At 60.2% G+C, this 18,716-nt stretch overlaps 1 protein-coding gene across 1 annotated transcript in view; it reads left to right on the forward strand.

The window, feature by feature from the left end:
- Positions 1-18,716, forward strand: part of SND1 (staphylococcal nuclease and tudor domain containing 1) — a 109,414-nt gene that overhangs the window by 57,914 nt on the left and 32,784 nt on the right. Inside the window, exons 12-14 of the mRNA XM_033057970.2 lie at positions 11,244-11,344; positions 15,411-15,521; positions 17,129-17,201. Of these exons, the coding sequence (XP_032913861.1) occupies positions 11,244-11,344; positions 15,411-15,521; positions 17,129-17,201 (285 nt within the window). The remainder of the gene's footprint in view (positions 1-11,243; positions 11,345-15,410; positions 15,522-17,128; positions 17,202-18,716) is intronic.

Below are 18,716 nucleotides of genomic sequence, written 5' to 3' on the forward strand. Positions count from 1 at the left end.
AGGCTGAGGATGAGAGGATGAAGGAGGGGATGAGGCTGAGGATGAGAGGATGAAGGAAGAGACAGGGACAGGGCTGAGGATGAGGGGATGAAGAAAGGGACAGGGACAAGGCTGAAGATGAGGGGATGAAGAAGGGGATGAGGCTGAGGATGAGGGGATGAAGGAGGGGACGAGGCTGAGGATGAGGGGATGAAGGAGGGGACGAGGCTGAGGATGAGGAGTAGGACAAGGCTGAGGATGAGGGGGTGAAGGACAGGATGAGGCTGAGGATGAGGGGATGAAGGAGGGGATGAAGCTGAGGATGAGGAGTGGGAAAAGGCTGAGGATGAGGGAATGAAGGAGGGGATGAGGATGAGGATGAGGGGAAGAAGGAGGAGACAGGACTGAGGATGAGGATGAGGGATGTGGAGTAGGACAAAGCTGAGGATGAGGGGATGAAGGAGGGGACAGGGACGAGGCTGAGGATGAGGAGTGGGACAGGGACAAGGCTGAGGATGAGGAGCAGGCCAGGGCTGAGGATGAGGGGATGAAGGAGTAGGACAAGGCTGAGGATGAGGGGATGAAGGAGGGGATGAAGGAGAGGCTGAGGATGAGGGGATGAAGGAGGGGACCGGCCCGATGCCGCCGTGCGGCTCCGCAGGGACAAGGCGAATTCTCTGGACGGGAACTGCGGGATCCCTGGAGGGGCTGCACTCCCCATTCCCCAGGAATTCCGCCTGGCTTCTCCCTTTGTTTCCTGCGTGTTTTGCCAGGCTGGTTCAGAGCAATTGCGGGAATGAGGGATGTGTTAACCAGCGGAGCGAGCGCTCCGGATGCAATTTTCCAATGCTCATAAAACGGTCAAACAAAATCAATTCCCTTCGTGGCGCGGCCGTCGCCGCTCTCGGGGCTGCTCCGGTGCCTAATTGGATCTTTCCAGCTCGGAGCCTGCCTGGGCATTCCGAAAAAAACAGGGAAAGGGGAAAAGAGCGGCTGGGGAGATCTTTTTAATGAGAAATCTGGTGCTTCTTGGAGTCAGAAAGGATGTGGGAGTGTTGGGGATTTGGAATGGGATTTGGCACCTCGGTGTGCTCCCAGTTTGAGCCGTTCCAGGGTTACTGGGGACAGTTTTCCGCCATCTGCAGCTGTGCTGGTCAGGGATGGGAGTTGGCTCTGGCACTGGGAGCCTTTGGAGGGTGACCTTGGGGATCCCTGGGATGCCAGGGTGCTCCGGGATTTGGGGAGCTCAGCCTGCCCTGGTTCCTGGCCTGCCTTGGGAGGCTCCTCATGGGCACATCCCAGCCCATCTGAACCCATCCGAACCCATCCCAGTCCATCCCAGCTCATCCCAGCTCATCCCAGCCCATCCCGGCCCGTCCCAGCCCCATCCCAACCCATCCCATCCCATCCCAACCCATCCCAGTCCCTCCCAGTCCATCCCAGCCCCATCCCAGCCCATCCCAGTCCATCCCAGCTCATCCCAACCCATCCCAGTCCATCCCAGTCCATCCCAGTCCATCCCAGCCCCATCCCAGCCCATCCCAGTCCATCCCAGCCCATCCCAGCCCCATCCCAGTCCATCCCAGCTCATCCCAGCTCATCCCAATCCATCCCAGCGCCATCTCAGCCCATTCCAGCCCCATCCCAGCCCATCCCAGCCCATCCCAGCCCATCCCAGTCCATCCCATCTCATCCCAGCCCCATCCCAGCCCATCCCAGCCCATCCCAATCCATCCCAGTCCATCCCAACCCCATCCCAGCCCCATCCCAGCCCCATCCCAGCCCCACGGGGACCTGGGAGGTGCCAGTGCCCATCCTGGCTCCTCGTGGCCATTCCCAGCTCTGGGGTCTGGCATTCCCAGCACTCACTGGTCTGACTGGGAATGTTGCCCTTTCACACATCCCGCTGCAGTGCCGTGGGCAGGAGCCTCAGGGGATGGGATTGGGATCTCCCAGAGCTCTCCTGGAGCCCCTGCTGCTGTTCCATCCATCCCAACATTCCCAAGGGATCCAGCACCAGCCCCAGTTCATGGCTGGGGATCCTGAGACCCACCCTGGGCTTCATCCCAGAGCTCCTGTGCCAGATTCCTCCCATCCCATCCTGCTGGAGTGCTGGGGCAGCCTCGCCTTTGCTCCCCAAAATAATTCCCTCTGGAGAAAGCTCCGAGGGGGGACGAGGGAGGAACATCCCTGTCGTGGCTCCTTCTCCCTCAGTTCCAGCTGGGATGTGGGATCCACCTCGGAATTCCCGGAATGAGGGAGTGCAGTGCATTTTCCCTCTTGCCCCTCATTCCTGAGCAGCGGAAATTTTCCAGGCTGGGATTTTGGTGGCTGGGGTTGGGGATTTTGGCTCTCCCTGCTCTGCCGTGCCCTTCCCAGCCGCTGGAATTTGCCCGGCGGCGCGGGGTGACCCCGGGCTGCCCAGGCCGCTATGGATTTGTGGAATAAATCCGTGGAGCGTGTCGGGCAGGGCCGGCTCCTCCGCCCGTGGAGCGGGAGATGGATCCTGCCCTCCCCTAATTATCCTGCCCTCCCCTAATTAACTCCGGGATTAATCACTCGGGTGGAGGCAGCGGGAGGGGAGGGCTCGGGATGAGCGTTCTGTGCATGGAGCCAAGTCAGCCCTGCTGGTGGGGGAAAGGGGAGGGGTCCCTGGGGTGTCCCAGGACCCCATCCCTGTGTCCCATCCCTATGTCCCATCCCTGTGTCCCATCCCTGTGTCCCCATCCCTGTGTCCCCTCCCTGTGTCCCCATCCCTGTGGCCCCTCCCTGTGTCCCATCCCTGTGTCCCCTCCCTGTCCCATCCCTGTCCCATCCCTGTGTCCATCCCTGTGTCCATCCCTGTCCCCATCCCTGTGTCCCCTCCCTGTGTCCCATCCCTGTGTCCCCTCCCTGTGTCCCCATCCCTGTCCCATCCCTGTGTCCCATCCCTGTGTCCCCTCCCTGTCCCATCCCTGTGTCCCATCCCTGTGTCCCCTCCCTGTGTCCCATCCCCGTGTCCCATCCCTGTGTCCATCCCTGTGTCCCATCCCTGTGTCCCCTCCCTGTGTCCCCATCCCTGTCCCATCCCCGTGTCCCATCCCTGTCCCATCCCTGTGTCCCCTCCCTGTGTCCCCTCCCTGTGTCCCCTCCCTGTGTCCCCTCCCTGTGTCCCATTCCTGTGTCCCATCCGTGTGTCCCATCCCTGTGTCCATCCCTGTGTCCCCTCCCTGTGTCCCATCCCTGTTTGACCCCTGTCCCCTCCCTGTGTCCCCTCCCTGTGTCCCCATCCCTGTGTCCCCATCCCTGTGTCCCATCCCTGTGTCCCATCCCCGTCCCATCCCCGTGTCCCATCCCTGTGTCCTCCTCCCTGTGTCCCATCCCTGTCCCATCCCTGTCCCATCCCTGTGTCCCATCCCTGTGTCCCCATCCCTGTCCCATCCCCGTGTCCCATTCCTGTGTCCCATCCCCGTGTCCCATCCCCGTGTCCCATCCCCGTGTCCCCGCCCTGTGTCCCATCCCTGTGTCCCATCCCTGTCCCATCCCTGTGTCCCATCCCCGTGTCCCATCCCTGTGTCCCCGCCCTGTGTCCCCTCCCTGTGTCCCATCCCTGTGTCCCCATCCCTGTGGCCCCTCCCTGTGTCCCCTCCCTGTGTCCCATCCCTGTGGCCCCTCCCTGTGTCCCCTCCCTGTGTCCCCTCCCTGTGTCCCATCCCTGTGTCCCATCCTCATGTCCCATCCCTGTGTCCCCTCCCTGTCCCATCCCCGTGTCCCATTCCTGTGTCCCATCCCCGTGTCCCATCCCCGTGTCCCCTCCCCGTGTCCCATCCCCGTGTCCCCGCCCTGTGTCCCCTCCCTGTGTCCCATCCCTGTGTCCCCTCCCTGTGTCCCATCCCTGTGTCCCATCCCTGTCCCCTCCCTGTGTCCCCTCCCTGTGTCCCCTCCCTGTGTCCCCTCCCTGTGTCCCCTCCCTGTGTCCCCATCCCTGTGTCCCCATCCCTGTCCCATCCCTGTTTGACCCCTGTCCCATCCCTGTGTCCCATCCCTGTGTCCCATCCCTGTCCCCTCCCTGTGTCCCCATCCCTGTGTCCCCATCCCTGTGTCCCATCCCTGTGTCCCCATCCCCATGTCCCCATCCCTGTGTCCCATCCCTGTGTCCCCTCCCTGTGTCCCCTCCCTGTGTCCCATCCCTGTCCCATCCCTGTGTCCCATCCCTGTGTCCCCATCCCTGTGTCCCCATCCCTGTGTCCCCTCCCTGTGTCCCCTCCCTGTGTCCCATCCCTGTGGCCCCTCCCTGTGTCCCCATCCCTGTGGCCCCTCCCTGTGTCCCCTCCCTGTGTCCCCTCCCTGTGTCCCATCCCTGTGTCCCATCCTCATGTCCCATCCTCATGTCCCATCCCTGTGTCCATCCCTGTCCCATCCCTGTGTCCCATCCCTGTGTCCCATCCCTGTGTCCCATCCCTGTGTCCCCTCCCTGTGTCCCATCCCTGTCCCCATTCCTGTCCCATCCCTGTTTGACCCCTGTCCCCTCCCTGTCCCCTCCCTGTGTCCCATCCCTGTCCCATCCCTGTTTGACCCCTGTCCCGTCCCTGTCCCACCCCTCTCGGGAATGCTGATTCCAGCCCGGAATTCTGCCCATCTCCGGAGCCCTGGGTGGTTTCCCGGTGCTTTTCCAGGACATTCTCCTGTCCGGTCCCCTCAGACACTTCCAGGGATGCTCCCCGGGATGCTCCCTTTGTGCCAGCCCTGCTGGAATAAAACAGGGACGGGTTTGGCCGGGGAAAACCTCCCTGGGAACACCACCTGGTCCCGGGAAAAGGGGAGGCTTTGGCAGCCTGGAGGGATTTTGGAATGTCGGGCAGCTTTTCCTGCGGCTCCGGGAGAGCTCGGCACAGCTGCGGAGCCCGGGGCGGGATTTTGGGGAGATCCCAATCGCGGGTGCGGGGCTGGGGACAGTGGGGACCCGTCCCTGGGGAAGCTGCGCCGGGATCCGGGGTTTGGGATGCGGGGTTTGAGATGCGGGATTTGGGATGCGGGATCCAGGGTTTGGGATGCGGGATTCAGGATGCGGGATTCGGGATTTGGGATGCGGGATTTGGGATCCGGAATTTGGGATCCGGGGTTTAGGATCCGGGGTTTGGGATGCGGGATTTGGGATCCGGGATCCGGGGTTTGGGATCCGGGGTTTGGGATGCGGGGTTAGGGATGCGGGATTTGGGATGCGGGGTTTGGGATGCAGGATTTGGGATTTGGGATGGGGAATTTGGGATCCGGGATTCGGGATGTGGGGTCTGGGATTCGGGATTTGGGATGCAGGATTTAGGATCCGGGGTTTAGGATCCGGGGTTTGGGATCCCGGATTTGGGATGCGGGATCCAGGATGTGCGATCCGAGTTTTGGGATTTGGGATGCGGGATCCGTGATTCGAGATTTGGGATGCGGGATTTAGGATCCGGGATTTGGGATTTGGGATGCGGGGTTTGGGATCCAGGATTCGGGATTTGGGATCCAGGATGCGGGATCCGGGATTTGGGTTCCGGGGTTTGGGGTTTGGGATTTAGGATCCGGGATTTGGGATGCGGGATCCGGGATGCGGGATCCAGGATTTGGGATCCAGGATGCGAGATGCGGGATCCGGAATTCGAGATTTTGGATGCGGGATTTAGGATCCGGGATGCGGTATGCGGGATCTGGGATTTGGGATCTGGGATTTGGGATTTGGGATCCGGGATTTGGGATTCGGGATCCTCGGTTTGGGATCCATGATTCTGCATCCCGCTCCCGGGGCCGTGCGGCTTTGCCAGCTCCGGAGCGTCACGGGAGCGGCTGCGTCACCCGGCGCTCCCACGTGTGGAGGGAGCCGGGCAGGGTTTGGCTGCGGGAGGGTCTGGGGGTGCTGGGGAGCGCAGGATCGCTCCTGGAACGCGCGGCTGCGGCAGTGGGCTGGGCTGGCTCTGCCCATCCCAAATCCCAGCCCGGCGCTGCCCCCGGGGCTGTCCCGCTCCAAGGTCACCCCAGCCCGGGGTCCCCTCCGGAGCCGGGTCCTGCTGGATGCGCTCCCGGAGCGTCCCCCGTTCCACATCCCGGCTCCTGCTCGCCATTCCCGGGAAATCCCGCTGCTCCAGCGGGATGCGTGGGGAGGGGGCTGGGACCAGCCCTCGTCCATCCCTCGGCAGGGAAATCGCTGCTCCGGAGGGAAAGCGCTGCCCTGGATGTTCCCGCAGCCCCATCCCGCCGGGATCATCCCGCACAATCCTGCCCCCAGCCCGGGGCTCCCCGGGCACGGGAGGGGCACCGAGCCCCCCCAGCCCCTTCCCAGCCCCTTCCCAGCCCCTTCTCAGCCCCATCCCAGCCCCCCGGCCCTTCCACCCGGCACGAGCTGCCGGGGAAAGTAAAAATATTCCCGGGAGCGGGTGACGCCGCCGGGCCGGGAGATCCGCGGGCGGGCGGGGTATTTTTAGCCCGGCAGGTCTGGGCTGCCACCCACCCCCCATCTGTCCCCCCCCGGCCCCACCCCGTGTCCCCGCGGCCCCTCGGAGCCCCCCGTGGGATGAGGGAATAGCAGGGAACGGCAGCGGCACGGCCCGAGCCCACCCCAAAGGTGGGGCTGCTCCGGGGGGCTCAGCCCCCGCTGTCCCCCTGGTTTGGGGACATGTCCCCCCTGCCCTGAGGCTGGAGCGGGGGATGTGCCTGGAATGTCCCCATTGTGTCCCCCCAGCCCAAACTGGGGCTGGAACTGGGACAGGACACGGGGGGGAGCAGCTGGGGACAGGGTGGCAAAAGGCCACACCCTGGGGATGGCACCCTGGGGACAAACAGCTGGGGACATCCTCGCTGTGAGCCTGGTGCTGGGGACAAGGCCGGGGGCTGCGTCCTGGGGACCCTTCTGTCCCCCCAGTCCTGCGAGCTGTGGGTGTGGGGTGCGGGGTCCCGGGGGTGGCAGTGGGGGCAGTGGTGGCAGTGGGGGCACTGGGGGCAGTGGTGACAGTGACAGCAGTGACAGCAGTGGTGGCAGTGGGTCAGTGACAGCAGTGACGGCAGTGGTGGCAGTGGGGGCAGTGGTGGCAGTGACAGCAGCGGTGGCCGTGGTGGCAATGACAGCAGTGGTGGCAGTGGGGCCATGGTGGCAGTGGTGGCAGTGGTGGCAGTGGGGGCAGTGGTGGCAGTGGTGGCAGTGGGGGCAGTGGGGGCAGTGACGGCAGTGGTAGCAGTGACAGCAGTGGTGACAGTGGTGGCAGTGACAGCAGTGATGGCAGTGGTGGCAGCGGTGGCAGCGGTGGCAGTGGTGGCAGTAGTGGCAGCGGTGGCAGCGGTGGCAGTGGTGGCAGTGACGGCAGTGACAGCAGTGGTGGCAGTTGTGGCAGTGGGGGCAGTGACAGCAGTGGGGGCAGTGACAGCAGCGGTGGCAGTGGGGGCAGTGGTGGCAGTGGTGACGGTGGTGGCAGTGACAGCAGTGGGGGCAGTGGGGGCAGTGACGGCAGTGGTAGCAGTGACAGCAGTGGTGACAGTGGTGGCAGTGACAGCAGTGATGGCAGTGGTGGCAGCGGTGGCAGCGGTGGCAGTGGTGGCAGTGACGGCAGTGGTGGCAGTGACGGCAGTGGTGGCAGTGACAGCAGTGGTGGCAGTGGTGGCAGTGGTGGCAGTGACAGCAGTGATGGCAGTGGTGACAGTGGGGGCAGTGGTGACAGTGGGGGCAGTGGTGGCAGTGGTGACAGTGGGGGCAGTGGTGGCAGTGGTGACAGTGGTGGCAGTGGTGGCAGTGGTGGCAGTGGTGGCAGTGGTGGCAGTGGTGGCAGTAGTGGCGGTGGTGGCAGTGACAGCAGTGGGGGCAGTGGTGGCAGTGACAGCAGTGGGGGCGGTGGTGGCAGTGGTGGTGGCAGTGACAGCAGTGGTGGCAGTGGTGGCTGTGACAGCAGTGGTGGCAGTGCTGGCAGTGGTGACAGTGGTGACAGCGGGGGCGGTGGTGGCAGTGCTGGCAGTGCTGGCAGTGACAGCAGCGGTGGCAGTGGTGACAGCAGGGACATTGCCTGGCCAGCCGCGCGCGGTGCTGCCGTTCCGGGCTGGATGCGCTGCCGTTCCGGGCTGGATGCGCTCCCGGGAGCGGAGCTGCCCGAGTGATTTGATGCTCCCTGACTGCAGCTGACCTTGGAACGCAGCCCAGGCGCGGCTCCGGCTCGGCTGCTCCGGGGGGAGCGGGGCCCAGGGGGGTCCCTGCACCCCCAGCCCTGCCAGCCCCTCCCTGCGCCTCCTGTCCCCGGTGCTGTCACCCGAGCCCTGCCCTCGGGTGATCCCGGGCAGCTCCGGGTCCTTCCAGCGCCCCCAGGGCCTTTCCCAGCTTTCCATGGGGTTGGTGTGATCTGAGGCTGGGACATGGAACTTGATGGAGTCATGGAATGGTTCCAGCCCTGCCATGCCAGGGACACCTTTCCCTATCCCGGTGCTATCCAGCCTGGCCTGGAACGTTCCCAGGGATCCAGGGGCAGCCACACCCTGTGCCAGGGCTGCCCTTGGCCTCGTGGAGCCTCATCCCATTGTCCTTGTCCCATTGTCCCGTGGATTGACCTGTCCAGATCCCTCTGTGGGGCCTTCCTGGCCCTGGGCAGATCCCATACAGTGGGAAACAGCACGGGGCTTTCCTGCTGTGGGGTGACCCCAGGATCCCATTATCCCATCCCTTTATCCCATCCCATGATCCCATCCCATCCCATGGATCCCATCCCATTATCCCATCCCTTTATCCCATCCCATTATCCCATCCCATTATCCTATCCCATTATCCCATCCCATTATCCTATCCCATTATCCCATCCCATTATCCCATCCCATGATCCCATCCCGTTATCCCATCCCGTTATCCCATCCCGTTATCCCATCCCGTTATCCCATCCCGTTATCCCATCCCGTTATCCCATCCCGTTATCCCATCCCGTTATCACATCCCGTTATCCCATCCCATGGTCCCATCCCATTATCCCATCCCATTATCCCATCCCATTATCCCATCCCTTTATCCCATCCCATGATCCCATCCCATGATCCCATCCCATGATCCCATCCCGTGATCCCATCCCGTGATCCCATCCCGTGATCCCATCCCGTGATCCCATCCCGTGATCCCATCCCGTTATCCCATCCCGTTATCCCATCCCATGGTCCCATCCCATGGTCCCATCCCATTATCCCATCCCGTTATCCCATCCCATTATGCCATGATCCCATGATCCCATGACCCCGTCCCGGTCTCTCCGGCCCCTCCCCAGGATCCCCGGGATCCCCGTTCCCAGTATCCCCATTCCCGGTATCCCCATTCCCGGGATCCCCATTCCCGGTATCCCCGGTATCCCCATTCCCAGGATCCCCATTCCCGGTATCCCCGTTCCCAGGATCCCCAGGATCCCCATTCCCGGGATCCCCATTCTCGGTATCCCCGTTCCCAGGATCCCCGGGATCCCCATTCCCAGTATCCCCAGGATCCCCGTTCCCGGGATCCCCGTTCCCAGGATCCCCATTCCTGGGATCCCCGTTCCCAGGATCCCCGTTCCCGGTATCCCCAGGATCCCCAGGATCCCCATTCCCGGTATCCCCGTTCCCGGTATCCCCATTCCCAGGATCCCCATTCCCGGTATCCCCATTCCCGGTATCCCCGTTCCCAGGATCCCCATTCCTGGGATCCCCGTTCCCAGGATCCCCGTTCCCGGTATCCCCAGGATCCCCAGGATCCCCGTTCCCGGGATCCCCATTCCCGGTATCCCCATTCCCGGTATCCCCGTTCCCGGCGCCGATTCCCGACCCAGGTGTTTCCCAGGGCAGCGTTTCCCGGGCAGACGCGCCGGCAGCCCCGGAGCGGCAGAATTCCCCGCCTGCCTCCCGCAGTAATCGCCGTCTCCTTTTCCCCTCGAGTGGTTCCGACGGGAGCTGGGCCGCGGGGAATCGCCGTGGCCGCTCCCCTAATGGGCTCCGTGCTGCCGGAGCCCCCTCTCCGCGCGGGGAGCCGCGGCTCCGGCGCCCTGCCAGCCGCTCCCACCCTGGCTCTGCATGCTGCTGCGGTTTAATGAGCGATGTTCGGGATGAGCCGGGGCTCAGGGATGCTCCTGCCTCGCCTGCCCGGCCGCCTTTGGCTCAGCGCGGCTCCGGCCGTGCGGAACGGGAACGGCAGCGGGGCTGGGGAAAGTCCTGAGAGGCCGAGGCCAGCCCTGAGGCAGCAGCAGCACTGGGGTGTCCCCAAAGATCCCCACATTGTCCCCATGTCACCCCCGCTACCCCAGAGCCTTGGGGTGTTTCCAGCTGGAAATTGCCGAGGATGGAGCTTCCCTGGGGAAGCAGAGGGGTGGGAATGGTTGGGATTGGCTGGGATTGGCATGGAAACGGCGCCTGCAGATGTGGGATGTGATGCTGGGAACTGCTGGGGGTGATGCCTGGAGGAGGGAAGGATCCAGGGAGACCTTGCAGGGCCTGGAGGGGCTCCAGGAGAGCTGAGAGGGACTGGGGACAAGGATGGAGGGACAGCACACAGGGAATGGCTCCCAGTGCCACAGGGCAGGGCTGGCTGGGATCCTGGGCAGCAATTCCTGCCTGGGCTGCAATTGCCAGAGCAGCTGTGGCTGCCCCTGGATCCCTGGCAGTGGCCAAGGCCAGGCTGGGCACTGGGGCTGGGAGCAGCTGGGCCACTGGGAGGGGTCCCTGCCATGCCAGGGGGACACTGGGGGGATTTGGGGTCCCTTCCCACCCAAACCAGTCTGGGAATGTGGTGCAGGTGTGGGAAAGGGAGGGAAGCGTCCTGGAGGGAGAGCAGGAGGTCACAGGGGGGATGGGGATGAGGATGAGGATGAGGGGATGAGGATGAGGATGAGGATGAGCATGAAGATGAAGATGAGGATGAGGATGAAGATGAGAAGATGAGGATGAGGAGATGAGGATGGAGATGAGGATGAGGATGGAGGTGAGGATGAGGATGAAGATGAGGAGATGAGGATGAAGATGAGGATGAGGATGAGATGAGGATGGATATGAGGATGAGGAGATGAGGATGAGGATGAGGATGAGGACATGAGGATGAGGATGGAGATGAGGATGAAGATATGGATGGAGATGAGGATAGAGATGAGGAGATGAGGATGGAGATGAGGATGAGGATGAAGATGAGAAGACGAGGATGAGGATGATGAGGATGAGGATGAAGAGATGAGGATGAGGATGAAGATGAGGATGAGAAGATGAGGATGAGAATTAGGATGAGGATGGAGATGAGGATGAGGATGAAGGCCTGAGCCGTGTCCCCGTTGCAGGTGAACGTTTCTGTGGATTACATCCGTCCTGCCAGCAGCGCCACCGACACCGTCCCGGCCTTCTCGGAGCGCACCTGCGCCACCGTGTCCATCGGGGGCATGTGAGTGACCCACCGGGGCTGGGGCTGTCACCTGGGGCTGCCACCTGGGGCTGTCACCTGGAATTCACACCTGGAATTCCCACCTGGGGCTGCCACCTGGGGCTGTCACATGGAATTCCCACCTGGGGCTGCCACCTGGGGCTGCCACCTGGGGCTGTCACATGCCATTCCCACCTGCCATTCCCACCTGCCATTCCCACCTGCCATTCCCACCTGCCATTCCCACCTGCCATTCCCACCTGCCATTCCCACCTGCCATTCCCACCTGCCATTCCCACCTGCCATTCCCACCTTGCCAGGGCTCTGTGGGGTTGCAGGGTGCCTCACTCCCCGCCTGGCCTGGGATCAGCCCCCATTCCCATCATCCCAGCACTGGGATTCTCTGGGACACGTTGGGGTGCTGCTGCCTGCACCCCCCCACAGCTGCATCAGTTTTGGGGGGCACTGGGATGAGTTTTCCCCCAGTGTGGCCTCGGGGGTGGCTTTGGAGGAGTCATCCCTGCTGTGTGTCCTGGGGTGTTTGTCCTTCCCAAGGGACCCCTCCCCGATTTCCCTTCTCCGTGGGAAGGTTTGGGAGTGGGGGTTGTTCCAGAGCAGCTTCCCCTCAGCCAGAACTTGTGGCTTTTCCCCCTCAGGGCACATCCCCGTGGATAGGCCGAGCCTGGGGCTGGCAGCGGCTCCGGGAGCTGCGTAGGGAGGATTTGTCATAGGCCCTTGGTTGCTTTCCCAGTTTTTTTTCCCTGTAGCAGCTATTTTGGAAAGCGCCCAAAGCGCTGCAGCGCTGCCTTTCCCTCCCTGATCCAGGGGCTGTGAGAGCTGCACTTCCCTTCCCTTCCCTTCCCTTCCCTTCCCTTCCCTTCCCTTCCCTTCCCTTCCCTTCCCTTCCCTTCCCTTCCCTTCCCTTCCCTTCCCTCCCCTTCCCTTCCCTTCCCTTCCCTCCCCTCCCCTCCCCTCCCCTCCCCTCCCCTCCCCTCCCCTCCCCTCCCCTCCCCTCCCCTCCCCTCCCCTCCCCTCCATCCCGGGATGTTCTGGCGCTGCCGTTCCCGGTGCCATTCCCGGGATGCCGGGGGTGGAACAGAGCAGGGTCTGTGTCCCGGGGCCTTTGCCAGGCTGGGATGGAGCAGGGAATAAAGCCTGGCTTGTCCTGCTGGAGTGCCCGCCCGGCATCTGGGCTGGGCTGAGCCTGCTTGGGATTCCGGGCACGGCAGCGCCGGGGAGGGAGCCAGGGCTGGAGCTGCAGCCCCAATCCCAGCTCTGAGCCCAGCTCTGAGCCTAGTTCTGATCCCAGCTCTGATCCCAGCTCTGAGCCCAGCTCTGAGCCCAGCTCTGATCCCAGCTCTGATCCCAGCTCTGATCCCAGCTCTGATCCCAGCCCCAATCCCAGCTCTGAGCCCAGCTCTGATCCCAGCTCTGATCCCAGCTCTGAGCCCAGCTCTGAGCCCAGCTCTGATCCCAGCTCTGATCCCAGCTCTGAGCCCAGCTCTGATCCCAGCTCCCATCCCAGCCCCAATCCCAGCTCTGATCCCAGCCCCAATCCCAGCTCTGATCCCAGCCCCAATCCCAGCCCCAATCCCAGCTCTGATCCCAGCTCTGATCCCAGCTCTGATCCCAGCTCTGATCCCAGCCCCAATCCCAGCCCCAATCCCAGCTCTGATCCCAGCCCCAATCCCAGCCCCAATCCCAGCTCTGAGCCCAGCTCTGATCACAGCCCCGATCCCAACTCTGATCCCAGCCCTGATCCCAGCCCTGATCCCAGCCCTGATCCCAGCCCCGAGCCCAGCTCTGATCCCAGCTCTGATCCCAGCTCTGATCCCAGCTCTGATCCCAGCTCTGATCCCAGCCCCAATCCCAGCTCTGATCCCAGCCCTGATCCCAGCTCTGAGCCCAGCTCTGAGCCCAGCTCTGATCCCAGCCCAATCCCAGCTTCTCCTGCTGGATCCCAGGCTGGATTCCTGCCTGATCCCTGCCCATATTCCCACCTGGATCCCCCCAGTTTTCCCTGCCTGTGTCACTCCCTGGATCCCAGGATCCCTCCATCCCACATCCCTGCCCCAGCAGTGCTGGAGCTGATCCCATGGGATCCCAGAGCACCCCACAGTTCTCCACAGCTCATCCTTGGGATAAAAGCTCCCAGAAATCCCTGATCCCACAGTGCAGAGCACCCTGTGCTGAAATTCCAGGTGCAATTCCCTGCAGGAGTGGGAATTCCCTTCCCTGGGGGCAGCAGGGACAGATCCTGCAGCTGGGGATGATTTGGGATGGGTTTGGCACCCTGATCCCAGTCCCAATCCCAATCCATGCTGAGCACCAGCTCCAGTGGGATGAAACCCCTCAAAAACTTCCCTTGGGAAAGGAGCTGTGGGAGAAGCTTAAAAATTGATATTTTTGTCTGGGAGTTTCTAAATCGGCATTTTCCAGCCTAAGGAGATTCTTCCCACAGCATTCCCAGCCTTTAATTTGGAATCTGGGATTAACTGGGGGATGCTCCTTCCTTCCAGCTCCTTTCCAGGGCTTTGTTTGGAGCTGGGAATGGGGGGAGCAGGATCTGGAATTGGGGGCTGGAATTCCTTCTCTGAGTGTTATCCCAGTCCCAGTGCTCCCAGTCCCAGTGCTCCCAGTCCCAGTGCTCCCAGTCCCAGTGCTCCCATTCCCAGTGCCCCATTCCCAGTGCTCCCAGTCCCAGTTCCCCCATTCCCAGTTCCCCCATTCCCAGTGCTCCCAGTCCCAGTTCCCCCATTCCCAGTTCCCCCATTCCCAGTTCCCCCATTCTCAGTTCCCCTATTCCCAGTTCCCCCATTCCCAGTGCTCCCATTCCCAGTTCCCCCATTCCCAGTGCTCCCAGTCCCAGTTCCCCCATTCCCAGTGCTCCCAGTCCCAGTTCCCCCATTCCCAGTGCTCCCAATCCCAGTGCCCCCATTCCCAGTACTCCCAGTCCCAGTTCCCCTATTCCCAGTGCTCCCAGTCCCAGTTCCCCCATTCCCAGTGCTCCCATTCCCAGTTCCCCCATTCCCAGTGCTCCCAGTCCCAGTGCCCCCATTCCCAGTTCCCCCATTCCCAGTGCCCCATTCCCACTCCCTGGGTTTGGGGGGAATTGGGGGTTGGTGCCCCCATCCCAAACCAGCGCCTGGAAAAAAGGGAGGGAGTGGAAAATCCGGGAGCAGGCTCCTGGGGATGCTGAGCCTGCTGGGTTTGGGGTGGGGAGTTTTGGGGGAACTTCTGGGGTGGGGTTTTTGGGGAGCTCCTTGGGGGCTTCTCCATGTGGGGTGAGCCCAGTTTGGGGTTCCCATTGTGGAATGGGATGGGATAATGGGATAAAGGGATGGGATGGGATAAAGGGATGGGATACAGGGATGGGATAGGATAAAAGGATGGGATAAAGGGAAGGCATAAAGGGATATAGGGATAAAGGGATGGGATATAGGGATAAAGGGATGGGATAAAGGGATGGGATAAAGGGATGGGATAAAGGGATGGGATGGGATAAAGGGATGGGATAAAGGGATGGGATAATGGGATGGGATAAAGGGATAAAGGGATGGGATAAAGGGATGGGATAATGGGATGGGATAAAGGGATAACGGGATGGGATAAAGGGATGGGATAAAGGGATAAAGGGATGGGATGGGGTAAAGGGATGGGATAAAGGGATGGGATAAAGGGATGGGATAAAGGGATAAAGGGATGGGATGGGGTAAAGGGATGGGATAAAGGGATGGGATAAAGGGATGGGATAAAGGGATAAAGGGATGGGATGGGGTAAAGGGATGGGATAAAGGGATGGGATAAAGGGATGGGATAATGGGATGGGATAAAGGGATGGGATAATGGGATGGGATAAAGGGATGGGATAAAGGGATAAAGGGATGGGATAAAGGGATGGGATATAGGGATGGGATAAAGGGATGGGATGGGATAAAAGGATGGGATAAAGGGAAGGCATAAAGGGATATAGGGATAAAGGGTTGGGATAAAGGAATGGGATAAAGGGATGGGACAGGACAGGACTGGGATCTCCCTGCCCTGATTCCCGCCCCGATCCGTCCCGTTCCCGTTCCCGTTCCCGCAGCAACATCGCGGAGGCGCTGGTCAGCAAGGGCCTGGCCACGGTGCTGCGGTACCGGCAGGACGATGACCAGCGCTCGGCGCACTACGACGAGCTGCTGGCGGCCGAGGCACGGTGAGCGCGGGCTGGGACACCGGGGGGGGGGATGGGGGAGGGAGGGACGGGGTGTGCCGGGGCCCTGAGGGTCCGTCTGTCCCCAGCTGTGTCCTCTGAGTGTCCATCTGTACCCAACCGTGTCCCCTGGCTGTCTGTCTGTCCCCAATTGTGTCCCCTGAGTGTCCATCTGTCCCCAGCTGTGTCCCCTGGGTGTCCATCTGTCCCCAGCCGTGTCCCCTGTGTCTCTGTGTGTCCCCAACCGTGTCTCCTGTCCATCTGTCTGTCCCCAGCCGTGTCCCCTGTCTGTCTGTCTGTCTGTCCCCAGCCGTGTCTCAGGTGCACGAGATCCAGGTGTGCTCAGCCCAGCTCCCCATGGGGATGTTCCCCCATGATCCCATATCCCAGTGTCCCATTCCCACAGGGATCCCATATCCCAGTGTCCCCATGATCCCATATCCCAGTGTCCCCATTCCCACAGGGATCCCATATCCCAGTGTCCCCATGATCCCATATCCCAGTGTCCCCATTCCCACAGGGATCCCATATCCCAGTGTCCCCATGATCCCATATCCCAGTGTCCCATTGCCACAGGGATCCCATATCCCAGTGTCCCCATTGCCACAGGGATCCCATATCCCAGTGTCCCCATGATCCCATATCCTGGTGCCCCCCGTGCCCACAGGGATCGCTGGGGAACAGGGGGAACATCCCAGGGAACATCCCAGGGGAACAGGGGGAACATCCCAGGGAACATCCCAGGGGAACAGGGGGAACATCCCAGGGAACATCCCAAGGGAACATCCAGGGAACATCCCAAGGGAACATCCCAAGGGAACATCCCAGGGGAACATCCCAGGGGAACAGGGGGAACATCCCAGGGGAACATCCCAGGGGAAAATCCCAGGAAACATCCCAGGGGAACATCCCAGGGAACATCCCAGGGGAACATCCCAATGAACATCCCAGGGGAACAGGGGGAACATCCCAGGGAACATCCCAGGGAACATCCCAGGGAACATCCCAGGGGACATCCCAAGGGAACATCCCAATGAACATCCCAATGAACATCCCAATGAACATCCCAGGGGAACAGGGGGAACATCCCAAGGGAACATCCCAGGGAACATCCCAGGAAATATCCCAGGGGAACAGGGGGAACATCCCAGGAAACATCCCAGGGGAACATCCCAGGGAACATCCCAGGGGAACATCCCAGGGAACATCCCAGGGGAACATCCCAGGGAACAGGGGGAACATCCCAGGGGAACATCCCAGGGAACATCCCAAGGGAACATCCCAGGGAACATCCCAGGGGAACATCCCAGGGGAACATCCCAGGGAACATCCCAGGGGAACATCCCAGGGGAACAGGGGGAACATCCCAGGGGAACATCCCAGGGAACATCCCAGGGTAACACCCCGATCCCAGCCCTGCATCCCTGTGCTGACCCAGGTCCAGCCTCGGGCCGGGCTCTGGCAGCTGCTCCTGTTCCCGCTGCTTTTCCGTGCGCTCCGTGCCCTCCTGTCCCCATTCCATGATTTCCCGATGGAAATCCCTCATCCCCCAGCCCGGGGCCGGCTCCAGCCCCTCCTGGAGCTGACTCCAGCGCTCCCTCTCCTCCCAGGGCCATCAAGAACGGGAAGGGGCTGCACAGCAAGAAGGAGGTGCCGATCCACAGGGTGGCCGACATCTCCGGGGTGAGGATCTGCTCTGGAGCGCGGGATCAAAAGGGATCAATCCCACATTTGTTTTACCAAACTGGATCAATCCCACCTTTGTTTGATCAAACAGAATCAATCTCATGTTTGTTTGATCAAATGGGACCAATCCCACGTTTGTTTGATCAGACGGGGTCAATCCCACCTTTGATCAAATGGGATCAATCCCACTTTGGTTTTTCCAAACAGGACCAATCCCATGTTTATTTGATCAAAAGGGATCAATCCCACTTTTGTTTGATCAAAAGGGATCAATCCCACTTTTGTTTGATCAAAAGGGATCAATCCCACTTTTTTATCAAATGGGATCAATCCCACCTTTGTTTGATCAAAAGAGATCAATCTCACATTTCTTTTACCAAACAGAATCAATCCCACTTTTGTTTGATCAAAAGGGATCAATCCCACCTTTGGTCAAACAGGATCAATCCCACCTTTGTTTAATCAAACAGAATCAATCCCATCTTTCATCAAACATGATCCCACGTTTGTTTGATCAAATGGGATCAATCCCACCTTTGATCAGATGGGATCAATCACACTTTTTAAATCAAATGGGATCAATCCCACCTTTGATCAAAAGGGATCAATCCCACATTTCTTTTACCAAACAGAATCAATCCCACGTTTGTTTGATCAAACAGGATCAATCCCACCTTTGTTTGATCAAAAGGGATCAATCCCACTTTTTTATCAAGCAGGATCAATCCCACCTTTGTTTGATCAAATGTTTGTTTGGTCAAAAGGGATCAATCCCACATTTCTTTTATCAAACAGGATCAATCCCACCTTTCATCAAAAGGGATCAATCCCACTTTTTTATCAAATGGGATCAATCCCACATTTCTTTTACTGAACAAAATCAATCCCACGTTTGTTTGATCAGATGGGGTCAATCCCACCTTTGATCAAACAGGATCAATCCCACCTTTCATCAAAAGAGATCAATCCCACCTTTGTTTGATCAAATGTTTGTTTGATCAAAAGGGATCAATCCCACCTTTGGTCAAACAGGATCAATCCTACCTTTGTTTAATCAAACAGAATCAATCCCATCTTTCATCAAACATGATCCCACGTTTGTTTGATCAAATGGGATCAATCCCACCTTTGATCAGATGGGATCAATCCCACTTTTTAAATCAAATGGGATCAATCCCACCTTTGATCAAAAGGGATCAATCCCACTTTTTTATCAAACAGGATCAATCCCACCTTTGTTTGATCAAATGTTTGTTTGATCAAAAGGGATCAATCCCACATTTCTTTTACCGAACAGGATCAATCCCACCTTTGATCAAATGGGATCAATCCCGTGTTTGTTTGATTGAACGGGATCAATCATCCCTTTGTTTGGTCAGATGGGATCAATTCCACTTTTTTATCAAACAGGATCGATCCCACCTTTGTTTAATCAAACAGAATCAATCCCACCTTTCATCAAAAGGGATCAATCCCGCTTTCTTACCAAATGGAATCAATCCCACAATTCTT

The sequence above is a fragment of the Catharus ustulatus genome, chromosome 4, assembly GCF_009819885.2.
Source record: "Catharus ustulatus isolate bCatUst1 chromosome 4, bCatUst1.pri.v2, whole genome shotgun sequence".
In the NCBI taxonomy this organism is placed as follows: Eukaryota; Metazoa; Chordata; class Aves; order Passeriformes; family Turdidae; genus Catharus; species Catharus ustulatus.